This window comes from Microtus oregoni, unplaced genomic scaffold, assembly GCF_018167655.1.
Source record: "Microtus oregoni isolate MIOR12 unplaced genomic scaffold, Mior012 000033F_ref0000390, whole genome shotgun sequence".
NCBI lineage: Eukaryota > Metazoa > Chordata > Mammalia > Rodentia > Cricetidae > Microtus > Microtus oregoni.
Window position 1 is genome coordinate 8,386,134 of NW_024543092.1, and position 24,045 is coordinate 8,410,178.

A 24,045-nucleotide genomic window follows, 5' to 3' on the forward strand; every position below is an offset into this window, starting at 1 on the left:
TTTAGGAAAACAATGTTAAATCTCAATCAGAAATGAGCTTTTTTTTTTTTTTTTGATAATCCAAATGGAGCCCAGCACTGGAGCACATCAGATAATGTAAACGGAAGTGCAGTCTACGGTATAGATGTGTATTAACACTCCGCTCAAGACAAACACATCCAAGACTAGAGAGATGGCTCAAGAGTTAACAGTACTGGCCGCTTTTCTAAAGGATCCAGGTTTGACTCCCAGCACCCACTTGGTGACTTACAACAGTCTATAAGTCCAGTTCCAGGGCATCTAATACCCTCTTCGGGCCTCCATGGGCACCAGACACACAGGTGGTACACACACATAAATGCAGGCAAAATACCCATAACACATAAAATAAATAATTTTGTTAAAGAAAGAACACTATATCCAGTACAGAAGGGGTGGAGGTCTCCTTCCTGTCATAAATATCTCAGCATTTCATGAGGCCTACAGACATTGGCTCAGAAGAATGCTTGATTCTGTGTGCAGTGAAATTCCTAGAATGTCATAAAAATACATTCGATCTGGAAACTTATTTCTAGTCAGAGGCCCCTTCGAGGGGTTCAACATACAATGATAGGGCCCTGCTTCCTTTGGTCCCCACTGGCAATGGAAAGCGACAGGTGTTCTTTTCCTTGGTGGTAGGTAGGACACTAGAGCGTGAACTGTGTCATGCGCATGCCAGGCAGGGGCTCCACTGCGGACGCAGACCCCCAGTTCTCTTCGTACTTTCTGCTGTTGAGACAGAGTCTGCCTAAATTGTGCAGGCAGACCTTGAGTTTTCAATCCCCCTGCCTCAGCCTCCCAGGGAACTGAGACTCCAGGTCTTTTCCACCAGAACCAGCTGAAAGTTGCTTTTAGATTTGTTTCCAGGTCAACCACCACCCTAAGACCCCAGATCGTGCATGTCAGTAAGAGAGATTGCTAGACCTAACTTGGCAGAGCAAGGAAGTTGAATAAAAATGTCTTCCCTCTCCACTTGCTGAGAGTCCAGTGAAGCATATATCTCCTGCTGGATGCAGAATGTCCCTGAAGGATGTGGACCAAGGCCACATGTTAGGAAGGTCATGGACATTGCCTTCCTAGTAGCTCTAGACTGTAAAGAATTTCCCACTACAACTCTTTTAAATTTTGTTTGCTCTTTTTAAAATATTATGTTATATCAATAACTCTAATTCTTTCTTAAATCACACCAGCACTCTTGGACTTCCAGAGGGTGGAGAGCCAACTGAGCCTGTAAGACTAAAAGCTAAGAAGCGAAGGATGTGCAGAGGTGTATGGCTTCCTAACGGGAGAGCTCAAGAACAAACCCACAGTAGAGCGTTCTTTCCCTGTGAACTGTTAACACCTTACAGAGAGACAATTTGTTTATTAACTGATCTGTGAACTAAAGAGGAGCTTAGCTAAGGTTTCATGAGAGTGTATGTCACTGATATCAACAATGCAGGAATCGTGTGTAATCTTAGGTTCACAAGGGTCTGCTTGCATCATGGACTGCATTGCTGTTGCTTTCCGTGGGCTGCACTGAAATGGATTCTGATGCTTTGACTTAAGAATGACTTGAAAACTTTCTAAGACTGTGAAGTCAAGCCACGATTTCCAGTTTGCCAGTGAATATTTCCAGCTCTGTCGGTCAAGTTTCACATGGTCTTTGTGGTGCTGGGTCCCTTTATGAAGGAAGCCTGGATCCCTAAAGACCACAGCTCTCTTTCTTGACTGATAAAGTTTTTACTTTTACTTCCTTTTTTATTATTTTGTTTTGTGAGACAGGACCCCCTGCAGCCAGGATTATCATGAGCTATGTAGCGGAGGCTGGCCAGGCTCCAGTTTTTTTTTTTTAAACTTTTTTTTTTTATTGAGAAAAGGAGAAAAAAAAACCAAATTTCCTCCTCCTCCCAGCCTCCCATTTCCCTCCCCCTCCTCCCACCCTTCTCCCCCTCCTCCCACCCTTCTCCCCCTCCCCCCCTCCTCTCCCCCTCCCTCTCCAGCCCAAAGAGCAGTCAGGGTTCCCTGCCCTGTGGTAAGTCCTAGGTCCTCCCCCCTCCGTCCATTTCTAGGAAGGCCAGGCTCCAGTCTTTACCTGGCTTCCCAATGCCTCTCACTGCAGCTTCCCCTGGGCTGAGTTGACTCCTCAAGCCCTTGCATTTATTTCCTTTGCTGCTTTATTCAGTGCTGCTGGGTCTCCCAAATCCCTTAACCAATATACTCAAAATTTAAAGCATAGATCACTCACTACCCTTATGTAGGCTTCTCTTTAGTTCATAAAGCATTTTCTTTCTTTCTTTTTTTTTTCATGAGCCATTCTTGCATTTTTTTTTCAAATGCATGCTGTCCAATCCCCACTACAATCCTGTGAAACAGTTATGACAGCTGGTATCTTATAAGCCAGGAGAAGTATGTTTCAAAAGGTGTGACATGTAATCTGCCCTTGTAATCTGCCTGATAGAAAGAATCCTATGAGCTAGCCTCAACTAGCCTCAGCTAGACTCTTCTCTTCAAGTCCCATGTATCTCTTCTGTACTCTAGTCTCAGCACAGATACATTTTCCTTACCAGTCTAGTCTTTTCAGAAATACAACAAAACAAATTATAAATCTTCTCTTTTCCCACAGAAATGTCTGTTTCAGTTGCTTCTCTATCACTGTGCCTGTTAGAGAAAACTGAAAAGAAGCAGTGATTTTAGCTTACAGCTTCAGGGATCTGTCCCACATGGCAGGGAAGGCATGACGAGACAGACAGCTCACATCATGAGAAGTACAGAGACTGTAAAGGGCCGGAGGTATTATTCTGGCAAGGACGTGGTTCCAGTGACCTAGTTCCTTAAGGTAGACCCTAGCTTCTAAAGTTTCCAGAACCTCTTAAAATAGCAGCACCAGCTGGACACCAAGCAGCCAGAGCATAAACCGTGGGAGAGCATTTTAGACTCAAACCATAACAGTACCCAGACTTAAAGTGCCTATGGTGAGACATGGGAACAAAAAAGGGTCATACACGGATCACGTTTTTCACTGATGTTAAGGAATGCTGTAGGAGGTCCTTATGCTTATGTGTTGCTTCCATTGGTTAATTAATAAAGAAACTGCTTGACCTGATAGGGCAGAACTTAGGTAGGCGGAGAAGACAGAACTGAATTCTGGGAGGAAGAAAGCAGAGTCAGAGAGCCACCATAGAGACACCAGGTCAGACATGCTAAATCTTTCCTGGTAAGCCACGACCTCGTGGTAAATGCAGATTAATAAAAATGGGTTAAATCAAGATATAAAAGTTAGCCAAAAGGAGGCTAGAGCTAATGCCCAAACAATGTTTTAATTAATACAGTTTCTGTGTGATTATTTCAGGTGTAAGCTAGCAAGGTGGCCGGAACAGGGGGCTCCACTCCCTGTAACAAAGGGACACTTAAGCAGTAAGAGTCCCCTGCCCTCCCCCCCAAAAAAGAAGTCTCAAGCCTGATAGATTCTCTTGACTAGTCAGAAGATAGGAAACCCTGGCGCAAGCTCCACGTGGCTGCAGACAGCTGGATCTAGGCAGCATTTGACCCCCTGAGACAGGGAGTTGCCAATCCTTTCAGGCTTCAGCCCACGAGTCCTTGTGTTCCTTGGCACTTGTGGGTACTTAGTTCTAAGATATGAATCATGACTGTGGGGCAGGGAATGAACTGTACTTCATAGTTACAAACTGATACTAGTAGCCCAAGAAGTGGACCACTGGATGGAGATTGCTCTATGCCTGGTTAGTTGGTGATCATTGGTCATTGCACCTTGAATATTCCAAGTGTTTATCTAGTTATTATTAGGAATTTATTCAGGGTTGGAGAGATGGCTCCACAACTAAGAGCACTTATTGCTCTTGGAGAGAATCCAGGTTCAGTTTCCAGCACCCACATGGTAGTTTACAACCATCTGTAACTCCAGTTTCAGAGGATCTGATGCCCTCTTGTGATGTCTTTAAACTTCTGCATACATAGGGTGCATATAAATAAACTCTTACACACACACACACACACACACACACACACAAGCACATAAAATTAAATAAATTCAAACAAACAAAAGCTAAAGACTTAGTTTTCCACAGCCCCACCATGGGTGAGGAAGTCTTTCATGATAAGACGAAGTGAAGTGAAACTCCTCCAAATGTGTTCTCATGTGAATCTATACCTGTGCCTAAGTGATAGAGTTGTTGCCATGGACCTGACCTCTCCGTCACCATTAAATTCTCACATGTTTAGAGTGAGTTTAGAAAATATTTCCTTCCCTTTGCCTTTGTGTCTCAAATTTCAAGGCTTTAGAACAGCAATTCTCAACCTGTGAGTCATGGCCCATTTGGAAAACTTATCTCCAAAACATTTATGCTGCAATTCATAAGAGGAACAAAATTACAATTATGAAGCAGCAACAAAAATGATTTTATGGTTGGGGGTCACCACGACATGAGGAACTGTATTAAAGGGTCGTGGCATTAGGGGGTCGAGAATCACTGCTTAAGCAAACTCGGGATGGGAAGCTGTAAAGGTGAAAAAGTGATGGCTCACATGTTTCCTTCAGCAGGAAAACAGCTCAGGAAACTTTAGGGAAGTTGAAGGAGAAAGACAGAGGCTGAGGCTATAGGCAAGGCTTGCCCGGTTCACATAAGGCTCTGGCTTAAGTGTCTGACACAGAGAAAGGAAAGGGAGACAAAGAAGAGAGGAGGAGGAGAAGGAGGAGGAGGAGGAGGAGGAGGAGGAGGAGGAGGAGGAGGAGGCAAGAAGGGGTAAGCAGGCCATGAATGAGCAAGCAAACTAGGGGATGGGTCGCAAGAATAATTACAGCCAAGGGTTGCTGTACTCAGTATTTTCTCCCTGGGGAATTTTTCTTTGTTTTTTTATTATTCGCTATGGAAAATTTCAAGCGTTCACAAAATGCGTAGGTGAAGTTCCATCACACAGATAATTCTTAGTCATCCATGATCCTTAAGGAAATGGAAATTCCAAGTTAATTGAAAGTGATGATTTTATTTGCTTTCGGCATTTCTTCATTAATCTCATCATGGGTCTGCAGTGACCTTCGGAGATGAGAGGCTGTGGCCTTTAAAATAGCCACAAACATGCTGTTTATATTCTAGATAGCCAGAAGTTGAAAGTGTGACTTTTGTGGTTTGTTTTGGGATCTTCAGCCCCAAACTTTGGACTATTGGATGTGAAAGGAAAAGAGAAAAAACAGTTGTGGAATTCTTCAGCTGGGGAGGCAGCAGCACCAAAAGTCTATGATGCTAAGACAGTTTCTGTGGCTTTCAGAAACTTGTCTGGCCCAAAGGGATCATAAATAACTTTCATGGTATAAAGCCCTTCAAGAAAATACTTGATTCCCCAGAAATTCCGACCATTCTTCCACTCAATGAATTTCCTGCTGGGAGAATCTGTTTGAGCATGCTTGCTCTGGTCCTACTGCTCCAGGAAAACACTCCCCTGTGTTGAGGCTTGCCTTCCCCCAGGAGCTTCTTTTAACAGAATGAAATGGTGGGAGGTGAAACATGAGTTTCTTTCCACTTCGTTATTGAACTGCAGCTGGCCTTCTGATCTCTGCTTCTAGGGGTCACAAGCACTTGGCCTTCTGGCATTAGAAAGAGCACAGTCAGGGGTCAAATGGGTTTCTTCCTTGTGAGTGTGCATATGATGCACGCCTGAGGTGTATATATGCAGGCATGCTTACCATCCACGTGAATGTGGAGGCCAGAGGTATATGCCGGGCATCTTCTATCTCTCTGCTCCTCATTTTGGAGACTGGGTCTCCACTGAAGCTGGAGCTCTGTGTTCTCAGTGGCCAGGCTAGACAGCAAGCCCCTGAGATCTAACTGTCTCTGCCCACCCATGGCCTGCGCTAGAGTTACAAACATGCACCGTTGCATCTGGCTTTTTACATCTGTGCTGGGGATCCAAACTCAGATTCTTGTGCTTATATAATAAAAATTTTACCACCGAGCCATCTCTCTAGCTCCTTAAAATGTATTTCCTTGGTTATTTGGTTTTTAAGGGAAAATTCTCCAGCTAGTGTTAAAGTCCATGGGATTCAGGGGCTGTCCATTAATGAAATTATTCTTTGACCCAGATACAAAGACCCACTGTAGTGAGTCTTGCCCATTTTCCTTGTGACTAGATAAAGGGGTAGGAAAGCAGTACTCTATAAACCTGGTCCCTTATTTATTTTAAATGTTGTATCAGTATCAATATAAGAATATGGTATGAGAGGTCCTTCTGTCTATGTGTTGCTTTTATTGGTTAATGAATAAAGAAACTGCCTTGGCTTGTTGATAGGGCAGAACTTAGGTAGGCAGAGATAACAGAACTGAATGCTGGGAGAAAGGAGGCAGAGTCAGAAAGAAGCCATGTAGCCCTGCCAGAGACAGATGCCGGAACTTTCCCCGATAAGCCACAACGACATGGCGATACACAGATTAATGGAGATGGGTTAAATTAATATATAAGAGTTAGCCATTAAGAAGTTGGAGATAATGGGTCAAGCAGTGATTTAAATAATACAATTTCTGTGTGATTATTTCGGGGCTAAGCAGCCAGGAACTAACTAGTGGCCTCCATACTATAAGAATAGCTATTCTTCAACACTCTGTGTTTCCAAGTATATCACTACCACCCTCTGCAGACAGAAGCCGCCTCCAGCCCTGTATTGGTCTGAATCCCTGGCAGTAGGATGCTGGAGCCCAGGGACCTGGCATATACCTGGGCATCACTAGGGAGACACACAACAGAATTCTGGTGGCAGAGGTTTGGCCATTCGGCTTTTTCTGGGCCTTCTTTGTCCTAGAGTCACAGGCAACCAAGGTGCACAATCCCAGCCACTATTCTCCAAATGTAGCAAGCATCTGAAATTTGCCTCCTACATTGAGGAATGGGTTGTAGATCAGTACGTGTTCAGTTTTGCAAAGAATGACTAAAGATATACCGTCGTTGAAGTAAATTATTGTTGGTTTTTGGGGGGGGTGTTATTTACTTATCTTTTGGCTTTAAAATGCATTGTAGTTGTAGACTGGACTTTACTTTGCTGCTGAATTTTTTATGATGTTGTTTATTGAAAAGCAGTACAATCACCTAAAAGCTTTTATCAGGCGTCCAGATTCCCATAGTGATTTCCTAAGCATAGCTCAATTCAAATAAAAATTTCATCATCTCCAAAGACTACTTCGATAAAGTACTTGTCTGGCACTGGGTGAGGATTACAATGCAGAGAGAATTGTCTAGAAATGTGAATGATGTAATGGACGACTTAGGGCAAAGCTAATGACATTTTTGTATTCCCGGCACGCTTCAAATCCTAAAGGTTTCACGGCCCCATGGTAGTGACTTGTGCTCAGCGTTCACAACTGTGACGTGAGTATCTCGCAGTAGCCATAGACAGAATCACACTGATGCCTGCCGTAAGCTCTCTGATGTATGAAGTAAAAATAATCTCATTTCTGTCGATGTGTGTGAGGCTTTGGCACAGGCTTGATATAGCACCAAGATTCTTTCCCTTCACAGGTTGAGCTCCACAGATATCAGGTCACCCGTGCCTCTGTTGGGCAAGGTTTTCTTACAGATCTCACTCTAACAGGGAACATGAATGGCCCACGCATGTTGCCTGTGGTATGGTGACATTTCATTCCTTCAGCTTCCAAACATATCACGAGAATAAGTAGCGTGTCCAAGAGGAACCCCAAAGGAATAAAAATGGAGGTTCTCCTCCAGGCGTGGACCACTAGCAGTTTGCTCTGGTGAAGAACCAGACCGTGGCTACCCGGAATAGGTTTATAGGTAAAGGGTAGAGGTGCTGAACGCGTCTATGCCAAGGTGGAGACCAGACCTGGCCCTGGTGGGGACCTGAACTTCCCGTCCCTCTCAAGAAAGGAAGCAGAAGGTAATAGCAATGCACCTGCTGCCTTGAGCCCTGGGCCTAAGAAGCTGAGACCTCCAGAGATAAGAACGAAGCCCTAAGCTGGCAACTGGAACTGGCCTACTTTCTTTTTTTTTTTTAATATTTATTTATTATGTATACAATATTCTGTCCGTGTGTATGCCTGCAGGCCAGAAGAGGGCACCAGATCTCATTACAGATGGTTGTGAGCCACCATGTGGTTGCCGGGAATTGAACTCAGGACCTTTGGAAGAGCAGGCAATGCTCTTAACCACTGAGCCATCTCTCCAGCCCCCTGGCCTACTTTCTATAGTGTCCTCATTGTTCCCGTAGGCCAAGTATTAACACCTGGTTCTGGACTGAGAGCTCAGGGGTCCAGAAGGTGTTAGCCATGAAACTAATAAGGAAGGACGGGAGGAGGGACAGAAACACTAGAAAGAGTAAGAAGCAGGTTAAACAGAGAGAATCTTTCCCTTAGAATAGAACACAGACAACACATGTTACAGTGTGTGAAATATGTCACTGAAACAAAGCCTCACACGTGGTAGGCAAGTACTCTATGTCCCCAGCCCTCTTTTTACCGTTTATTATGAGACAAGGTCTATGTAAGCTACCCAGGCTGACCTTGAACTTACTCTATAGTCCAGTCAAGCTTTGAACTTGGAACCTGCCTTGCCCTTCCAAGGGCTGAGATTACAGGCCTTGGCCACTGGGCCCAGCTTCGACCTCTTTTTGCTCAGTATTCTTTCTACCCAGCTCCTAAAGTCAGTCCTTCCATTTTATGATCCTGTAAAATTTAGGCCCTACATAATTTTGCCAGGACATTTCTTAAGCATCTTAGGGAGGTCCTTCAATACCTAACTCAGTACAGAGTAGTTGATGGTTTTGTAAGTAACTCCCACTGGGGCTGACCCCTGTTTAAAGACATTCTTTGTGTCAGTGTTAGAGACAGATGCAGAAGGAAAAGGGTTATTAGCCAAAAACACTATAATTCTGAGAATTAGTGCCTGTTAATGTATTCCACTTCACCTTTGAAAATGTTTGCACAAAACTGGGCTGGGCCTGGTGGGTTTCGACTAGTCTGCAGGCACTGATTTGCCTAATAAAATAACCACATAGGCTGGCAAAAGTCTGCATAACTGGCTGCCCTTCCTGCCCTGGAGCTTGGAACAGCATTGGCTCTGGCAGGTACGATTTCCAAAAGATTTGGAGAGCCAGTCTAGCACCCCACCTGTGGGCAGTGTGCCTCCCCAAAGGCCAGATTGGGGTCTCTTGCTTTTTAGAGACTCAAAGGGCCTCTGTTCCTTCACATTGGATAATGACAGTTGGAATAAGCAAAGAATTAGTGTGCATTACCAGAACAGTGTGATAGCGACATGATAAACCAAGATTGTAATTGCTTGAATTGTTTTATTTTAAAATTTAATTTATTATCATTATTATTATTGTTTGCATGTGTGATGTGGTGTGTGGTGTGTGTGTAAGGGGGGTGTACATGGGTGTGCATGTGGAGGTCAGAGGGCAGCAGTTGGAATTGGTTCTTTTCACTTTTCATGGGGTGTAAGGAATTGAATTCAGATGTCCAGGCAGGCACAAGCAACTTTGCATGCTAAACCACCTTGCTGGGGCTTAAGTTTCTTTTCAACACAAGTTGCCATTGCTTTGTTGTTGTTGTTGTTGTTGTGATATGTAGTATATGAACGTGTGTACTGTTGGACCCCAGTGTGTGTGCTCTCAGAGGTCAGAGATCAACATCAGGCTGACCCTTGATTGTTCTGCACCATATTTTTCTGAACCACCAGCTCTCACTGAATCTGGAGCTTACTGATTCGTTAAACTAGCTAGCCATCAAATTCCCAGGATCCTCTTGTCTCTGTCTCCCAGCTCCGAGAGCACATACCCACCATACCCAACTTTGTATGTGGTTCTTGGGATCTGAACTCAAGTCCTCAGGCTTGCGCAGGAAACACTTTGCCCACTGATCCTTCTCCCTAGCCGGGATGCTGTATGTTTTAAAATATTTGGGGGCATTAAAGATACAGATGCTACATAGCCGTTAGCACTGTTGTACACAGAAAAGAACTGCTCTTCACCTTGTTCACATGAGTTAGACAAGTGCAACTCTCAATGGCCTGCACCCTGCCCAGGAGAGGAAAAGGAAGAGAAACTTGTGTCAACAACTTGAGGTTGTTGTTGCTGTTGTTTTTGTTTTCTTTTTCTACTTTGATTCTAAGAACTAGGTGTTATGATTCACGTTAATGAGAAAGTACTTTCTCAGTCCTATAATCGCTTGCTCCCACAGGTTTGGAGGGGTGTTCTGGGGTGGAGCCCAAGAGCTTAATGTCCACACTGCATGCAGCAGGCACAGTAGCAGTGGGCGAGTTAAGGTGTAATTGACGCAGTGACGGACAGTGGTGTCCAGTAAATGCCCAGAATCCAGGAGATGGCCCTTTCAAACATTTACGTTGTTAACCAAGCCTGGCGACTTGTGACATGGCAAGAGTCTGTACCTAACCTGGAAGGGGGGAATAGGGAGCTAATAAATGCAGAAAATCCTCTTCTAGAATTCAGAGGTACCAGGCTATGAAGAAAACTTTCTACATCAGAGGCTTGGACACAAGATGCAAAACATGATCCTACTAGACAAAGGGATCAAACAGCCCTGCCCCAGACAGTGGGACATCCCATCAGAAATGAGATGCAGAGATAGGTCACGTGATCCACCCAAATGGTCCTGAGATAGGTTTGTTGGCTATATCAGATAAGATGTTAAACATAGCCCAATGGATATAGCGATGGGCAAAAGGTCTTCAGGAGGGAAGGGATTCCTGGTGTCCTGCCCATCCTACCAGCCACACTGGGCCCTTTGTGGGCTTGATTGGTTTTAGTGGAACTTTGTAAATCCCTTATTTGCAGGCCCAACTTTAGCCATAGAATTGAAGAGAGTTTGGTGGCCCTGGCTAAAAATTCCAGAGACAAAAGAAGAACTTGGGGCTTGGCAGTAAATTCAAGGTGACTTTTGGAACCTCTGAGGGAAGGCAATGGGCTACCTTCGGAATAGTATAATTTATATTATCCTCAACAGACAGAAACTACACTTTTAATTAACCCTTCCCACTTCCCACCTGTTGCGGGAGGTCCTCCCACTCCTCCAGCCTATCACTGCAAATGTAGTAATATGGGGCGGCAGCGGGACTGCGTCCCCAACACCCCAGCCGCCTGCCCGGCTAGCTTATGCCCGAAATAACAACACACAAACTGTATTCATTTAATCACTGCTTGGCCCTTCTGCCCTAGCCCTTACTGGCTAATTATGATATCCCAATCAACCCATCTCTAATAATCGGTGAGCACCCGTCTTACCGGGAAGATTCTAACCTAGTCCATCCTGGGTCGAGCTTCATGGCGTGTGTCTGCCTGGGAGCTGGGAGTATGGCATCTCCCTGAGGCGTCTGCTGCGGAGAGCAGAGCGGTGGAGTCTCTGAGCTCACTTCCTCTTCCTCCCAGCATTTTGTTCTGTTTACTCCTCCCACCTATCCTCTAACCAATAAAATGGGCCAGGGCAGTGCCTTTATTAGCCAATGACCTTCCTCCATCATTTCCCCTTTTTTGTCTAAATAAGACAGAACTAAACCAAATACAACTACATACAATAACAACAAATAATAAATACAACAAACAATATTGAGAACAAAAGCTTTGCTAAACATTCTATCTCAAGAAGTCCAAATAATGTAAAGAGTAACTACAATTATATAATCTTCAACTCAGTCAAAGATCTAAGAAGGGAATAAACACTACTCAACAAACGAGATATATCCAAAATGTGCAACAATTGACAGAGACAACTGACTACCTGGGCAATCACCCAAAGTCTCGTTTGCAACGTTGAGTCAACCAATTTTGGCTAAGGCCTAACATAACTGACATACCATTATTAAAGGCAAGGAACTTTTCAAAACTATCTTACCCTGTCTTGGCAGGATATGACAGTCCTGTTTTATCCATTGATGCACACTCTGCGTCTGTGTCAGTGGTTGAGGTATGGGCATTTCTTTGCCCAAAGGCCAGTTCTGCCAAATAGAAAGGCTCCAGATGGAGTGTTTTTGGTGCTCAACATTCTCTCGGGAATAGAGTGGGGTTGCCAGGAGCAATTGTGTCTCACTATCACGAAACTCTGAGTTAGATTAAAGGCCATTTTCTACAGCTCTTTGAAGAGGTTGAAGATTATCTATCTATACTGAGTATAATCTCTATATATCTAAAGAACCTGATTAGTCTAATTATAAATGACAAACTTAGATGACAATTAGTCTATATAATTCTCAATATCTATCTAACTTAAAGACTAAGACAATAAACGACTGTGAAACAAATGAGGACAATGACCTCCAAATATAAACAATGTACAAATATACATTGCAGTAGGTAAATATATATCAATACACAAATATTATATAAGTATCTTAATCAGAGGTAGAAATGTACACTGCAATATGGTAAATATATACGATATATATATATATATCAATACAATATATGTCAATACATAAAAATGTTTTAAACAGAGGTAGAAACATGCATGTGTACAATAGTCAATCTATACCAATATATTTATCTATTATCCCATCATCCCTCTTTTTTTCAAAATGATCCCTGAGCTTATAAAATTCCTCCCCCAACCCTCAATCATATACTAATTATAATCAACCCCTAAATGATGTCCCTAAACCCAAGGGCAAACTTTACTGGGAGAGGGGACGTCGTTCTCTAGAATTACTTCCAGCTGTCATAGGGGCGACGTTCTTTCTGGGGGATCCTGTGAAAGTAAAATGATGGTTAAATTTCAAGATAATGTCTTTTAAAATTGCAAATAGTCTCTGAGTATTTTCGTGCAGGTCTGGCCAAAATGTTGTATAAGATGTGCACCATTTCAGCTAACCAAGTTGGAACTGTCTTGTGCAGCTGGTACCAAAAGCAGGTCTTGTAGTAGCGCTATCAGTATCATGACGTCATATCAACCAGGTGGAGTTGTTGTTATGGGGCCCCATCTTCTTCCTGGAAACTTCAAATGTCACTTCAGGAAAAACTCATTGTTCATTATGAAAAACTTAAACATTAATCATATAGACATATATATATATATATATATTCAATGAAAGACATGATAGATATATTCAATGAAAAGTATGATAGATATGAAGAGAAGCAAAGATGTTTTCTAAACTCATATTTCTTTCTGTCCCATATCATGGCTCTTGACATGAGACAGAAACTCCAGAAACTCTGGGTTTTTCTCTTACTAACAGGCTTGGAATTGGAGAGGGACTGAGCCAGAGTCCAACTTCAAAACCAGCTTTATAAATTTAGAAATATGGTTTAATATTACTTACACAACCCATTCAGTTGTCTTGATATTTCCTATTGGGCAGGTATTTTTCCATCTGTCAGTATCCAAACATCCAGGGTCCCTTGAATTTCTCAAAGATGAGTGTTTTCCTGTGGAGATAAGAACAGAACCCTGCCCCCATTCTATATGTTTTTCTTACCACCTGTATGAATATCATCGTTGTGGATGAGTTGTCATTTCTCCTTTCCAAGAGGTTTCTCCTCTTCAAATCGAAACTTTATTAATTTTGATGGTATCCACAATTTTTCTTCTCCTGTGGAAACAAGAGCAAAACCCCTTCCCCAACGTAGCACATCTCCTGGCTTCCACTGAGAGGTCAGCACATCTTTGAAATAAATCGGTTGATTTAGTTCAGCAGACTTTTCCATTATCCAATGTCTTTCTGCTGCTGTTGTTCCTTTCTCATTAGCGTTAAGAAAATTCAAGGTTAGTAAAGCATTATGTAATCTATTTCTGGGGGTATTTTCAGTCCCTTTCTGTTTGTTCAGCATATCCTTTATAGTACGATTTGATCTTTCTATAACTGCCTGACCTGTAGGATTATTTGGTATACCTGTAATGTGTTTTATATTATAATAATCAAAAAAGCGTTTCATTTTCTTAGATACATATGCTGGACCATTATCTGTCTTTATTTGCGCAGGTATACCCATGATGGCCATAACTTCCAATAAATGTGTGATTACTGAATCAGCCTTTTCTGAGCTCAGGGCAGTAGCCCATTGAAAACCTGAATACGTGTCTATGGTGTGGTGTACATATTTTAATTTGCCAAATTCTGCAAAGTGGAACACATTCATCTGCCAGATTTCATTCCTTTGGGTGCCCTTTGGATTAGCCCCTGCAGGCAGTGGCGTTTGGTTATAGAAAGAGCAAGTAGGGCATTTCTTTACAATCTCCTTAGCTTGTTGCCATGTAATTGAAAACTCTTTCTTCAAACCTTTGCTATTAACATGATGTTTTTTATGAAATTCAGAGGCTTGTAGCACACTACCAATCAATAATTGATCAATTTCTGCATTACCTTGTGCTAGAGGACCTGGCAGACCCGTATGGGATCGGATGTGTGTTATGTACATAGGGCAAAGCCTGTTCCTGATCAAATCTTGAACCTGGAGGAACAATGAGGTTAGTTCAGTATCATCAGGTATAAATTCAGCAGTTTCAATATGTAAAATAACTCTTTCTGCGTATTGTGAATCTGTAACTATATTAATAGGTTTTTTAAAATCCCTTAGCACCATAAGAATGGCATATAATTCCGCCTTCTGGACAGAATTATACGGACTTTGTTCCACCTTATCCAAGTCTTCTGATTTGTAACCTGCCTTCCCTGATTTATTGGCATCAGTATAGAATGTACGGGCTCCAGTTATTGGAGCATCACGGACGATTCGAGGAAGAATCCAAGAAGTTCTCTTTATGAAGTTAAGCCGCTTGCTTTTTGGATAGTTGTTATTAATGTCTCCCAAAAAATTAGCACAAGCTCTTTGCCATGGTTCATTATCTTCCCATAATTTCTTTAGTTCATCAGCAGTGAAAGGCACTATAATTTCTGCTGGGTCTATGCCTGCTAGTTGACGAAGTCTCAGCTTGCCTTTTATAATTAACTCAGAGACTTTTTCCACATAAGTTTTCAGTTTCTTACTTGGTTTATGTGGTAAAAAGATCCATTCCAAAATAATATCATCTCTCTGCATTAAAATTCCTGTAGGAGAAATTTTTGATGGTAGTATGACGAGAATACAATCGAGCTCTGGATTCACCCTGTCCACATGTGCCTGTTGTAATTTTTCCTCAATCATTGTCAGTTCCTTTTCTGCTTCAGCTGTTAATTCTCTGGGACTGTTTAAATCTTTATCACCATCCAAGGTTTTGTTCAAATGAATTATTAAATCAGGTGTTATTCCAATAGCTGGTCGTAGACTGGAAATGTCTCCTAACAGATTCTAGCCTAGTCCATCCTGGGTCAAGCTTCATGGCGTGTGTCTGCCTGGGAGCTGGGAGTATGGCATCTCCCTGAGGCGTCTGCTGAGGAGAGCAGAGCGGTGGAGTCTCTGAGCTCACTTCCTCTTCCTCCCAGCATTTTGTTCTGTTTACTCCTCCCACCTATCCTCTAACCAATAAAATGGGCCAGGGCAGTGCCTTTATTAGCCAATGACCTTCCTCCATCACCCACCCTGTTCACAGTAGTCCCTGAACATTGTTCATTGAACAAGATGAAAAAACAAATCTAAAGTCCCCAGAATATCTCATTCATGCCACAAGCTTTTGTGAATATGGTGGTATACGTTCGACAAAGGTCCACCTCTCCTCTCCTCTTCCTCCATTCCCCTCCCCTCCCTACTACATTGTTGCCATTGTGTTGAGTTAATGAAAAGATTCCCAGGAATCACACGGAGCCCAACCTCTTTTTGTGCATTAATTTGTGAGACCATTCCCACCTAACCCCTGACTAAGAGCTCATTGCTGTAGGCAGGAGTGGGGGGGGGGCAGTGAGAGGGTGGTGTCTCTGCACGCCTTGTAAATTCCCTCAAGGGCACAGGGGATGGTGACAATAGGTTCACTCCAGCACGGAAAATGGTATTGTTAGAGAAGGGAGTCATGACGCTGGTGACACCGTACCTGGCTCCGCCCCCACTGAGCCAGATGATATCATAGTTAAGAAGTTCACCTCAAGGAGATGCCAACTGTGACACGTGAGACCCTGTGACCAACTGACCAAAGGCAGCAAGGGCCTCTATCTGTCATCGGCCACAGTGGGACACCTTTGCTCTCTCCCTGTGCTGTGTAGGACAGTCCGTCCACCTGTTTCACACCTTCCCTTGATGCATAGCTGTGGCGCCCCCTGCTCTGCCTCGGCGTGCCATGCTCATCTCTTGTCTTCTTCCTTATCCCTCTAGAACGCTAACCCAAAACAAACTCTTCCATCCATCCCTCTTGCTAACGGCATCTTACCACAGCACCCGAAGGCAGCAACAGAGTACCAGTCTCAAAATTTAAGACCCCAGATTGTTTTAAACTTTCTGTCCCTTTAATACGTTTTGAATCAAATCATAATGCGACAGTTTTACATGTTATATGATTATGCATATTAAACATGCTTTATATGCTTTTGAACACACGTTCTTGCCTTTGTGGGAAATCTCTTTCCTTCATGCCCATGAAAAATCAATAAGAAAAGCTCCTCCCGCTGAATCAGCCAGCTCATCAGCTGCACAGCACGACAGCTTCACCTGCAGGAGCCCAGCTGCAGCCATGGTTCATCTCAGAGAAGTGAGGAAGCACGCCGAGGCTACGGTCCCAGAGTGAGGGAACATGGGAATAGAGAACACAGATTCAGTAAATAACTCTGGGGTCCCACTGCACTTCAGAAAGGTGCAGGAAATTCAAGACTGCCGGAAACAGTGAGGAGCAGGTACATTCTGGGCCTTCCACACACTCTCCTGGTGCTGCAGGTGCGTTGAGCCCCCCCAGTCAAGAAAAACCTTCTTATGTCAAACACAAACAAAACCCGGGGTAACCTAGACACTCCGAAAGGGCTACAGCAGCTGTGCATGGGGTTAGCGGGGGTTAGCGTCATTTGGGTTAGAATTCCTGTCGGGTAGAATGATTCCTCCTCCTGAGTCTCGAAGGTCCTAACCACAATCAAAAATAGCTGTCAGGTAAGATTCAGAACTGTCATTGTTATTGTTTGGCTTTTTGAGACCGGATCTCACTATGTAGTCCAGGCTGGCCCCAGATTCACAATCTTCCTGCCTTTGCCTACTGAGGGCTGGAAATCCAGCATGTGCTACCACAATCCCTTTGAGTTTGTTTTTGTGTTGCTTTGTTGTGGTTGTTTCGTTTCTCGTTGGCTTGTTTTTCAGCTGCATGTTAGTAATGGCAGGGAAGTGGGGCAGCTAGCACCGTTGACTCATTTTCAGTTTAAGAATATAAGCGGACCACAGTAATTATTTTCCAATATCCCATTAAGATAATAAAGCAATGGTTCTCAACCTTCCTAATGCTGTGACCCTATAGTACAATTTCTCGTGTTGTGGTGACCCCCAACCATGAAATTATTTCATTGCTACTTCATAACCTTATGTTTGTTAGTGTTATGAATTCTAGTATAAATATCTGGTATGCAGGTTATCTGATATACTACCTCTCGTTGGATGGTGACCCACTGGTTGAGAACATCTATAAGGGATGGTCACATAACCAGACTTGACAAGGAAGACAACAGTAGGATGGGACCCTTGAACGAGTACCATAAAGAGAGTGGGATGTTGATAACTGGTAGTCATGGGTGGATCTTATATCCCTCAGAAGTTCACATGTTCACAAGGCTTGGTCCCCAGCTGTTGGGACTTCTGGGAAATGAAATAAGAGACTAGTTGGAGGATGAAGGTCATTAGGAGCATGTCATTGAAGGGTATTTTGGGACCCTAGTCCCTTCTCTGCACCTTCTGTCTCTTTGCTTTCTGGCTGCCATGAGGTGAGCAGCTTGCTCCTCTACACCCTCTTATTGTGATAGTCTACCTCGCGACAGCTCCCTAGCAATGGACTGAAATCTCATACCTTCCATGAACCAAAATAAGCATTTCTTTCTGCTGGTTATTTATCTCAGGGATCTGTTACAGTGACAGAAACTGGCTAGCACACTGTGGCCAAGAAGACCCAACCCTGAGTGCATTTAGAGAAGATAATAGGATCCGACTAAGCACCGAGTAGACTTACTAAGTCCCTGCCCCAACTTCTCTCATTGATGGATTGTGATGCAGGAGTGTAAGCCAATAAAGCCTTTCTTCCCAAGTTGCTTTTTGATGTGGAATTCCCCTCTGTATGCTGCGAATATGATTGGTTAATAAAAAAAAAAAATCTGGCTTGGCCTGAAAGGGTAGAGTAGAGTTAGGCAGGGAAAACTAGACAAATGTTGGGAGAAAGGAGGCAGAATTTGAGGAGAAGCCATGTAGCCCCACCAGAGACAGATGCAGGAAGACCTAGAAAACCACAGCCTCATGGCGATACACAGATTAATAGAAATGGGTTAAATTAATATGTAAGAGTTGGCCAATAAGAAGTTAGAACTATTGGGCCAAGCAGTGATCTAATTAATACAGTTTCTGTGTGGTTATTTCGGGTCTAAGCTGCCGGGTGGCCGGGGAACAAACAAGCAGCCTCTCACTACAGATTTTAGTCTGACTGTTTATCACAGCGACAGAAGCAAACTAGGATTTAAGAGTTTCTGGACTAGGTCCCAAGCAAAGGGGAATACTGGTTACAGTGAAGGTAGAGTGATACATCCCACCATAGGACACAGACATATAGCCAGTGTTTTACAAGTGGCATAAAGGACCACATGAACACCAAAGTCGATGTCATGGGTGTTACCGTCCACCACCCTAGCAGGAACTTACAATAGACGAAAGTGCCACTTCCTAACGGTGATGCCTTCCTAAGAACTGTGTGCGTGTCCACTCCAAAGGATGCTTTCCATCCCCTCTAGGGTTGTGTTACCAGTGATTCCAGCCAGACCAGAGCATGGAGGATGCTATCTGACCCCCTGCCCCCTTGAAGTCCATTCAACATCACTGAGAACTCTTGTTTGACTCTTCCAGTTCGGGGTTGGGAGGAAAAAGGCTTTTGAGCAGAGTGTATGCAATAAAGGTTAGCTCGGGTCACATGCATTCCACTTATCTAAATTGACTAACCCATCAAATTTGTACTCCCACTGCCGCTGCCCACCTTTCATGCCCCCTTGTGAATGGGCTCAGTAATTCCTCCCTTGCCCAGCTGTTAGAGCCAGCACAATGAAGCGCCCTTCCGCGTGTCCTTTACCATCCAACTCTCCTCTAATGGCTGTAATTTTCGAGTAGGAAGATCCACTCCCAATCTCGTTTTAAATCCATACTGGAAAGGGTTTTGAATGGGTTTTTTTTTCCTACATTGTCTTGTGGCTTCATGTAGGAAACTCAAGTTCTGCAGGGGTAGGGGTGGGGAATGTTGCCCGCTTTTGCTTAATATTATTAGTTTGTTTCTAGTGAACTGTGTTCTTGACAAAACGTGAATTATACATCTCATATTTCCATATTTTTCTTCCTGTTCTCTCTGAGTTAGTGGAAGTCATTGTTTTAAAATTGTGTGTGACCTTCGAAACCTATATAGACCTATGCAGACTCAAATTTTGAACATGTAGTAAGATGGCGTAATATGAAGAGCTGAATGGCGAGCAAAGTGAAGGGCGTGTGTGCTTTCTAATCTTGTTACAGGTCTAGGATTGCAAATATTGTTCCCATTTTACAGATAAGGAACTTGAGCCTATGAGACATAAACATTTGCCAAGGACCCCACTACTAGCCAATGGTACCTCCAGGTGAGATCTGATGACGTCGTACTGACCTGAAACATTCTTCCAGGAGAGGTGGAAAGTCTAGATGGAAAACGCTGAATGAGGGCTTTTATTCACGTGTAACTTTGAATGGAAGTGTGGCCGTCTTTTCTAGTTTTTCGGCACACAAAACCTGGTTTAGGGCCCTGGGCACCTCTGTCCTCCAGTTCATAAAATGAGTTGTGAGCTTCAGCCTCACATCCCATGAATGAGGAATCTAAGGCTCAAGGGCGTCACCATTTTGCTAAGGCCCCTCAGCTAATTGCAGAACTGGGACTAACTAGAACTCAGACTCCTTTTAGCTACCAAAACTATAAGCAACAAAATCCATAGGCTCTGCTAGTTTGGGTTTGTTGGGATTTAAACCAAATGTTTGTAAAATTCGTTTAGGATAAATTCCAGGTAGGTTGGGTTTTTATCGCTTTGGTATGGAAAAGACTGTCAATTATCCTCCGTGCCCACTTTGAAGTATGTTCCTCTATTTCCCTAATGTGTGAAATTATGAGTGGAGTCGAGTCCTGTGCCCAAGAGCTAATGTAAAAGAGTATTAGCCTTAGGCAGGGGAGGACGTGCTAGAGGATTGCAGAATCCAAGGGCCGGAGGAACAAGTCAAGTCAACTTGGCTGCAGTCCCTACTGAGTGGTGTGACTTAGATCTTCCCACTCTAAATTAAAGAAAACTCAGATGTGAGTTTTAAAGATTTTTTTTTAAGCACTCTTATCCTAGCAGCACTACATACAAAGGGCAGGGGGACAAAAAGAACAAACCCCATCCCCCACCATCTGCCCCAGTCAGAATCACTGCCTTAAGAGAACAGATTCTGGCAAGAGTGTGGGAAAGAGGAAGGCAACACACCACTGGGGGGAACGCCCACTGGTGCAGCCACTGCGGACGTCAGTGTGGAGGTTCCTCCAAAAACTAAAATTAGAGCTGCCCTACGACACAGCTGCGCTGAGCTTGGACAGACACTTGTGGGAATCAAAGGTGGCGTCACACCATGGCGCTTGCTACACACACATCCGTGTTCATTGCTGTACGTCTTATAAAACCCAAGAGATGCAAGGAGCTTAGAGATCCAGAAATAGGTGAACAAGTAAAGAAAATGTGATATGATAAATGTGTGCACACGCATGCACAGATCACATGTGCATACACACAAGCACACAACACACGTGTGCATACACAGGAACACACATGATGTGCATGCATGCACACACAGATACACACATAATAGGATTTTATTCAGCCATTAAGAAGAATAAATAAGGTTATTGGCCAGAAAATGAATGGAACCAGAGATCATGAGGGGAAGAGAAATAAGCCCGACTCAGGAAGACATGATGCTTTCTCTCATGGGGGGCATCTAGATTTAAATATATATGTGTGTGTATTTGAGTATGTGGTGTGTATGTATATGGGATATAAAAGCAGAAGCGGGGTTTATGAGCGGGAAGACAGAGTTCTAAAGGGAAACAGACAAGACACTTGTAGTGGGGGAAGAAAGACAAAACAGAGTACACGCTTTCTTCATAGGCAGCATCTAGACTTATAGACATACAAGCATGTGTGCATGTCAGGAGGGAGGGAAGCAGAAAGGAAGATTCAATGAGAAGGAAGTAAACCAGCAAGGGGTCAAGGGGTGAGGAGGGAACAAGAGAGGTGGGAAGGAGAGTGGAGGCATGAGGAGGGGAATGGTGGTGTGGAAAGGAGAGTCGAGTCTTGGGAAGGGGAGTGGGGAGTGGGGGGCAAGTAGGAGCAAGATGTATGATATATGTATGGAAATCTCAGCATGATTTATATGTACTAAGCAAAAAAAAACTTAATAAAATAAAAGTAAACCATTTCTACTTAAATCATTAAAAGTAAAAGAAATAGTAGGAGAGATGGCTCCACGGTCAAGAGCACTGGCTGCTATTCCAGAGGACCTGGGTTCCTTTCTCGGCATCCACATGGCAGTTCACAGGCATCTGTAACTCCAGTTCTAGGCAATCCAACTCCCTCTTCTGGCCTCCTTTAGGCACCAGGCATGCAACTGGTGCACAAATATACCTGCAGGTAAAATACTCAATTGCTCAAAGTAAAGTAAAACTTAAAATTAAAGGGATGAAAAAAATTGTGAGATCATTTTAAAATACGTGAGAAGCGTATCACAAAAAGATGATCAGAGTAAAGTTTCCCATCAAATTAAAAATCAGGAGTTATGGGTAGACTCTGTCATCCCAGGAAACCGAGAGGCTCCTTCCGAAGAAGACACTGAACTGAGTTTCTGATTCCCTGGGAGTTAAGACAGCAGCCGGCCCTTCAGTCAGACTGTGTGCTTGGTCAGGAACCGACTCCCAAAGGCCTTGGTCTTGAGCATCCCCGTCTGTGTCCGTGAGCAGTGACTATTGAGTGCTGCCCTTGACCTTCTGCCGGAGACATCTTTTATTTACTCCTTCCTATAGAATTTCCCTAGCAGGGCTGTAATGAGTGCCGTTCGTCATCCTAATGGACTCAAATGGAACCCCTTGAAGTCCCCGAGGATGTACCTTGGTCTAAGAAAAGAAGCCGAGTCAACTGCACTCTCTCAACTGGAAATTTATGACTTCCCATGGGTTGACATTGCAGGGTTATTTGTGGTATCCTATAGGGGCATGAGCTTCTGAAACCCCATAGCCTACTAGCCACACACATGCCCCCTTTTCACAACCAGCCAACTCCCTGCACCTTCACCCTTCATGTCCATCGGGGTCTGGATGTAAGCCCACCCACTCAATTTCCACCACACCCCTGGCCTTTCCAAACTCCTGTTAGCAGTGCTGACAGAGCCCATGTCTAGCCTTATGTAAGAGAAACCTCTTGCCTTTGAAAGTGATGGGATTCCTACATTCCCAAACCCTGCTGTTGCCTTACTTATAGCCTCGGGGTTGTGCAGCTTCTCAGAAATTTAGAGACTCTTTATGAGACTTCTAGAGAGATTCCATAATTGTTTATCAGATGTCTATATACATATAGAAACTAACTTATATAGGATTAATCACGTTGGTAGGTGATTGACTCAAAATTCATTAAGAATGGAACTTACTGAATTAATTTCATAAACATTAATTAAGTGTCTACTGTATATCTGTGGCCTGAAAGATAGCTACTGGGGCCACTGTTAAGTACAAGAACAGGACTTTTTTTTTTTATCATGATTATGACCCAACTAAATGTTCCTGCCTTCCAAAGAGGAGGGATACAGGGTACTCAGCCAAGCAGGACACCCTGACCTGCCCAGGTCATGCACCTACCTGGCCAGTGCACACAGAGATTGAGAGGCAAAAGGAAAGCTTTCTTAGGAAGTCTGAATTCTCTCTGTCTGCCTAAGACTTTCAGCTGAAATGTGTGTTAATTATTTTTTTTTAATTGTGTGGCATTCTGCAAAGCCCACAAAGACCACGAGGCTTTTCACGGCTGTGTCTTCTCTCCTAGGACATTAACGAGTGCATTCTGGAAAACTACCCTGAGTGTTCCAACCCCAGGTTGTTTTACATCATTCCGTATTTCTGTGGACAGCACCCCAGATGCCGGTAAGCATGCATCCACACGGGGAAAGCGCATACATCCACTCTGGGGGATCCTTCTGCAGAAAGCCCCTCAACCTTCTGGAATTCAGTTCATGATTACAGTACCTCTTCAAGAATATCATTTGCGCTGGGCGGTGGTGGCGCATGCCTTTGATCCCAGCACTCGGGAGGCAGAGGCAGGGGGATCTCTGTGAGTTTGAGGCCAGCCTGGTCTACAGAGAGAGTTCCAGAACAGGCTCCAAAGCTACAGAGGAATCCTGTCTCGAAAAACCATATATAAATATGTGCATGTATATGTGTGTATATATATATATACATACACATGTATATACATATACATACATATACCCACATATATAAAAATTGCCAGTTGAGTGAGGCTTTGTGGCACAGCAATAGGGATGACTACAGATAGGCAATACAACACCCACCAAGCCCATTCATCTGCCCAAAACACAACTGTCACCACTACCTAGCAAGACAGTGGAGACCAGTGTCAGGTGACCAGCCCGCTCCTCCACAGTGATTGTTTGTGACCCACACCCATCTCTATGCTTGGCAAGTCACGTGGAGTCCAACACTCTGGAAGCACACCACGTCCAGTTTGATGGTATCTCTAATGAGATACAGGCCACAGAACAGTGTGATTCGTCGCCTGTGGGTCACGACCCCTTTATCAGTCAAACGACCTTTTCATTGAGATCACCTAAGAGCATCAGAAAACACAGATATTTACATTATGATTCATTAACAATAGCAAAATTACAGTTATGAAGTAGCAAAGAAAATAATTTTATGCTTGGGGCTCACCACAACA

At 43.6% G+C, this 24,045-nt stretch overlaps 1 protein-coding gene across 1 annotated transcript in view; it reads left to right on the top strand.

Moving 5' to 3' along the window:
• Ust (uronyl 2-sulfotransferase) overlaps positions 1–24,045 on the top strand; it is a 290,089-nt gene that overhangs the window by 219,703 nt on the left and 46,341 nt on the right. The window contains exon 6 of the mRNA XM_041680355.1: positions 23,134–23,231. Within this exon, the coding sequence (XP_041536289.1) occupies positions 23,134–23,231 (98 nt within the window). The remainder of the gene's footprint in view (positions 1–23,133; positions 23,232–24,045) is intronic.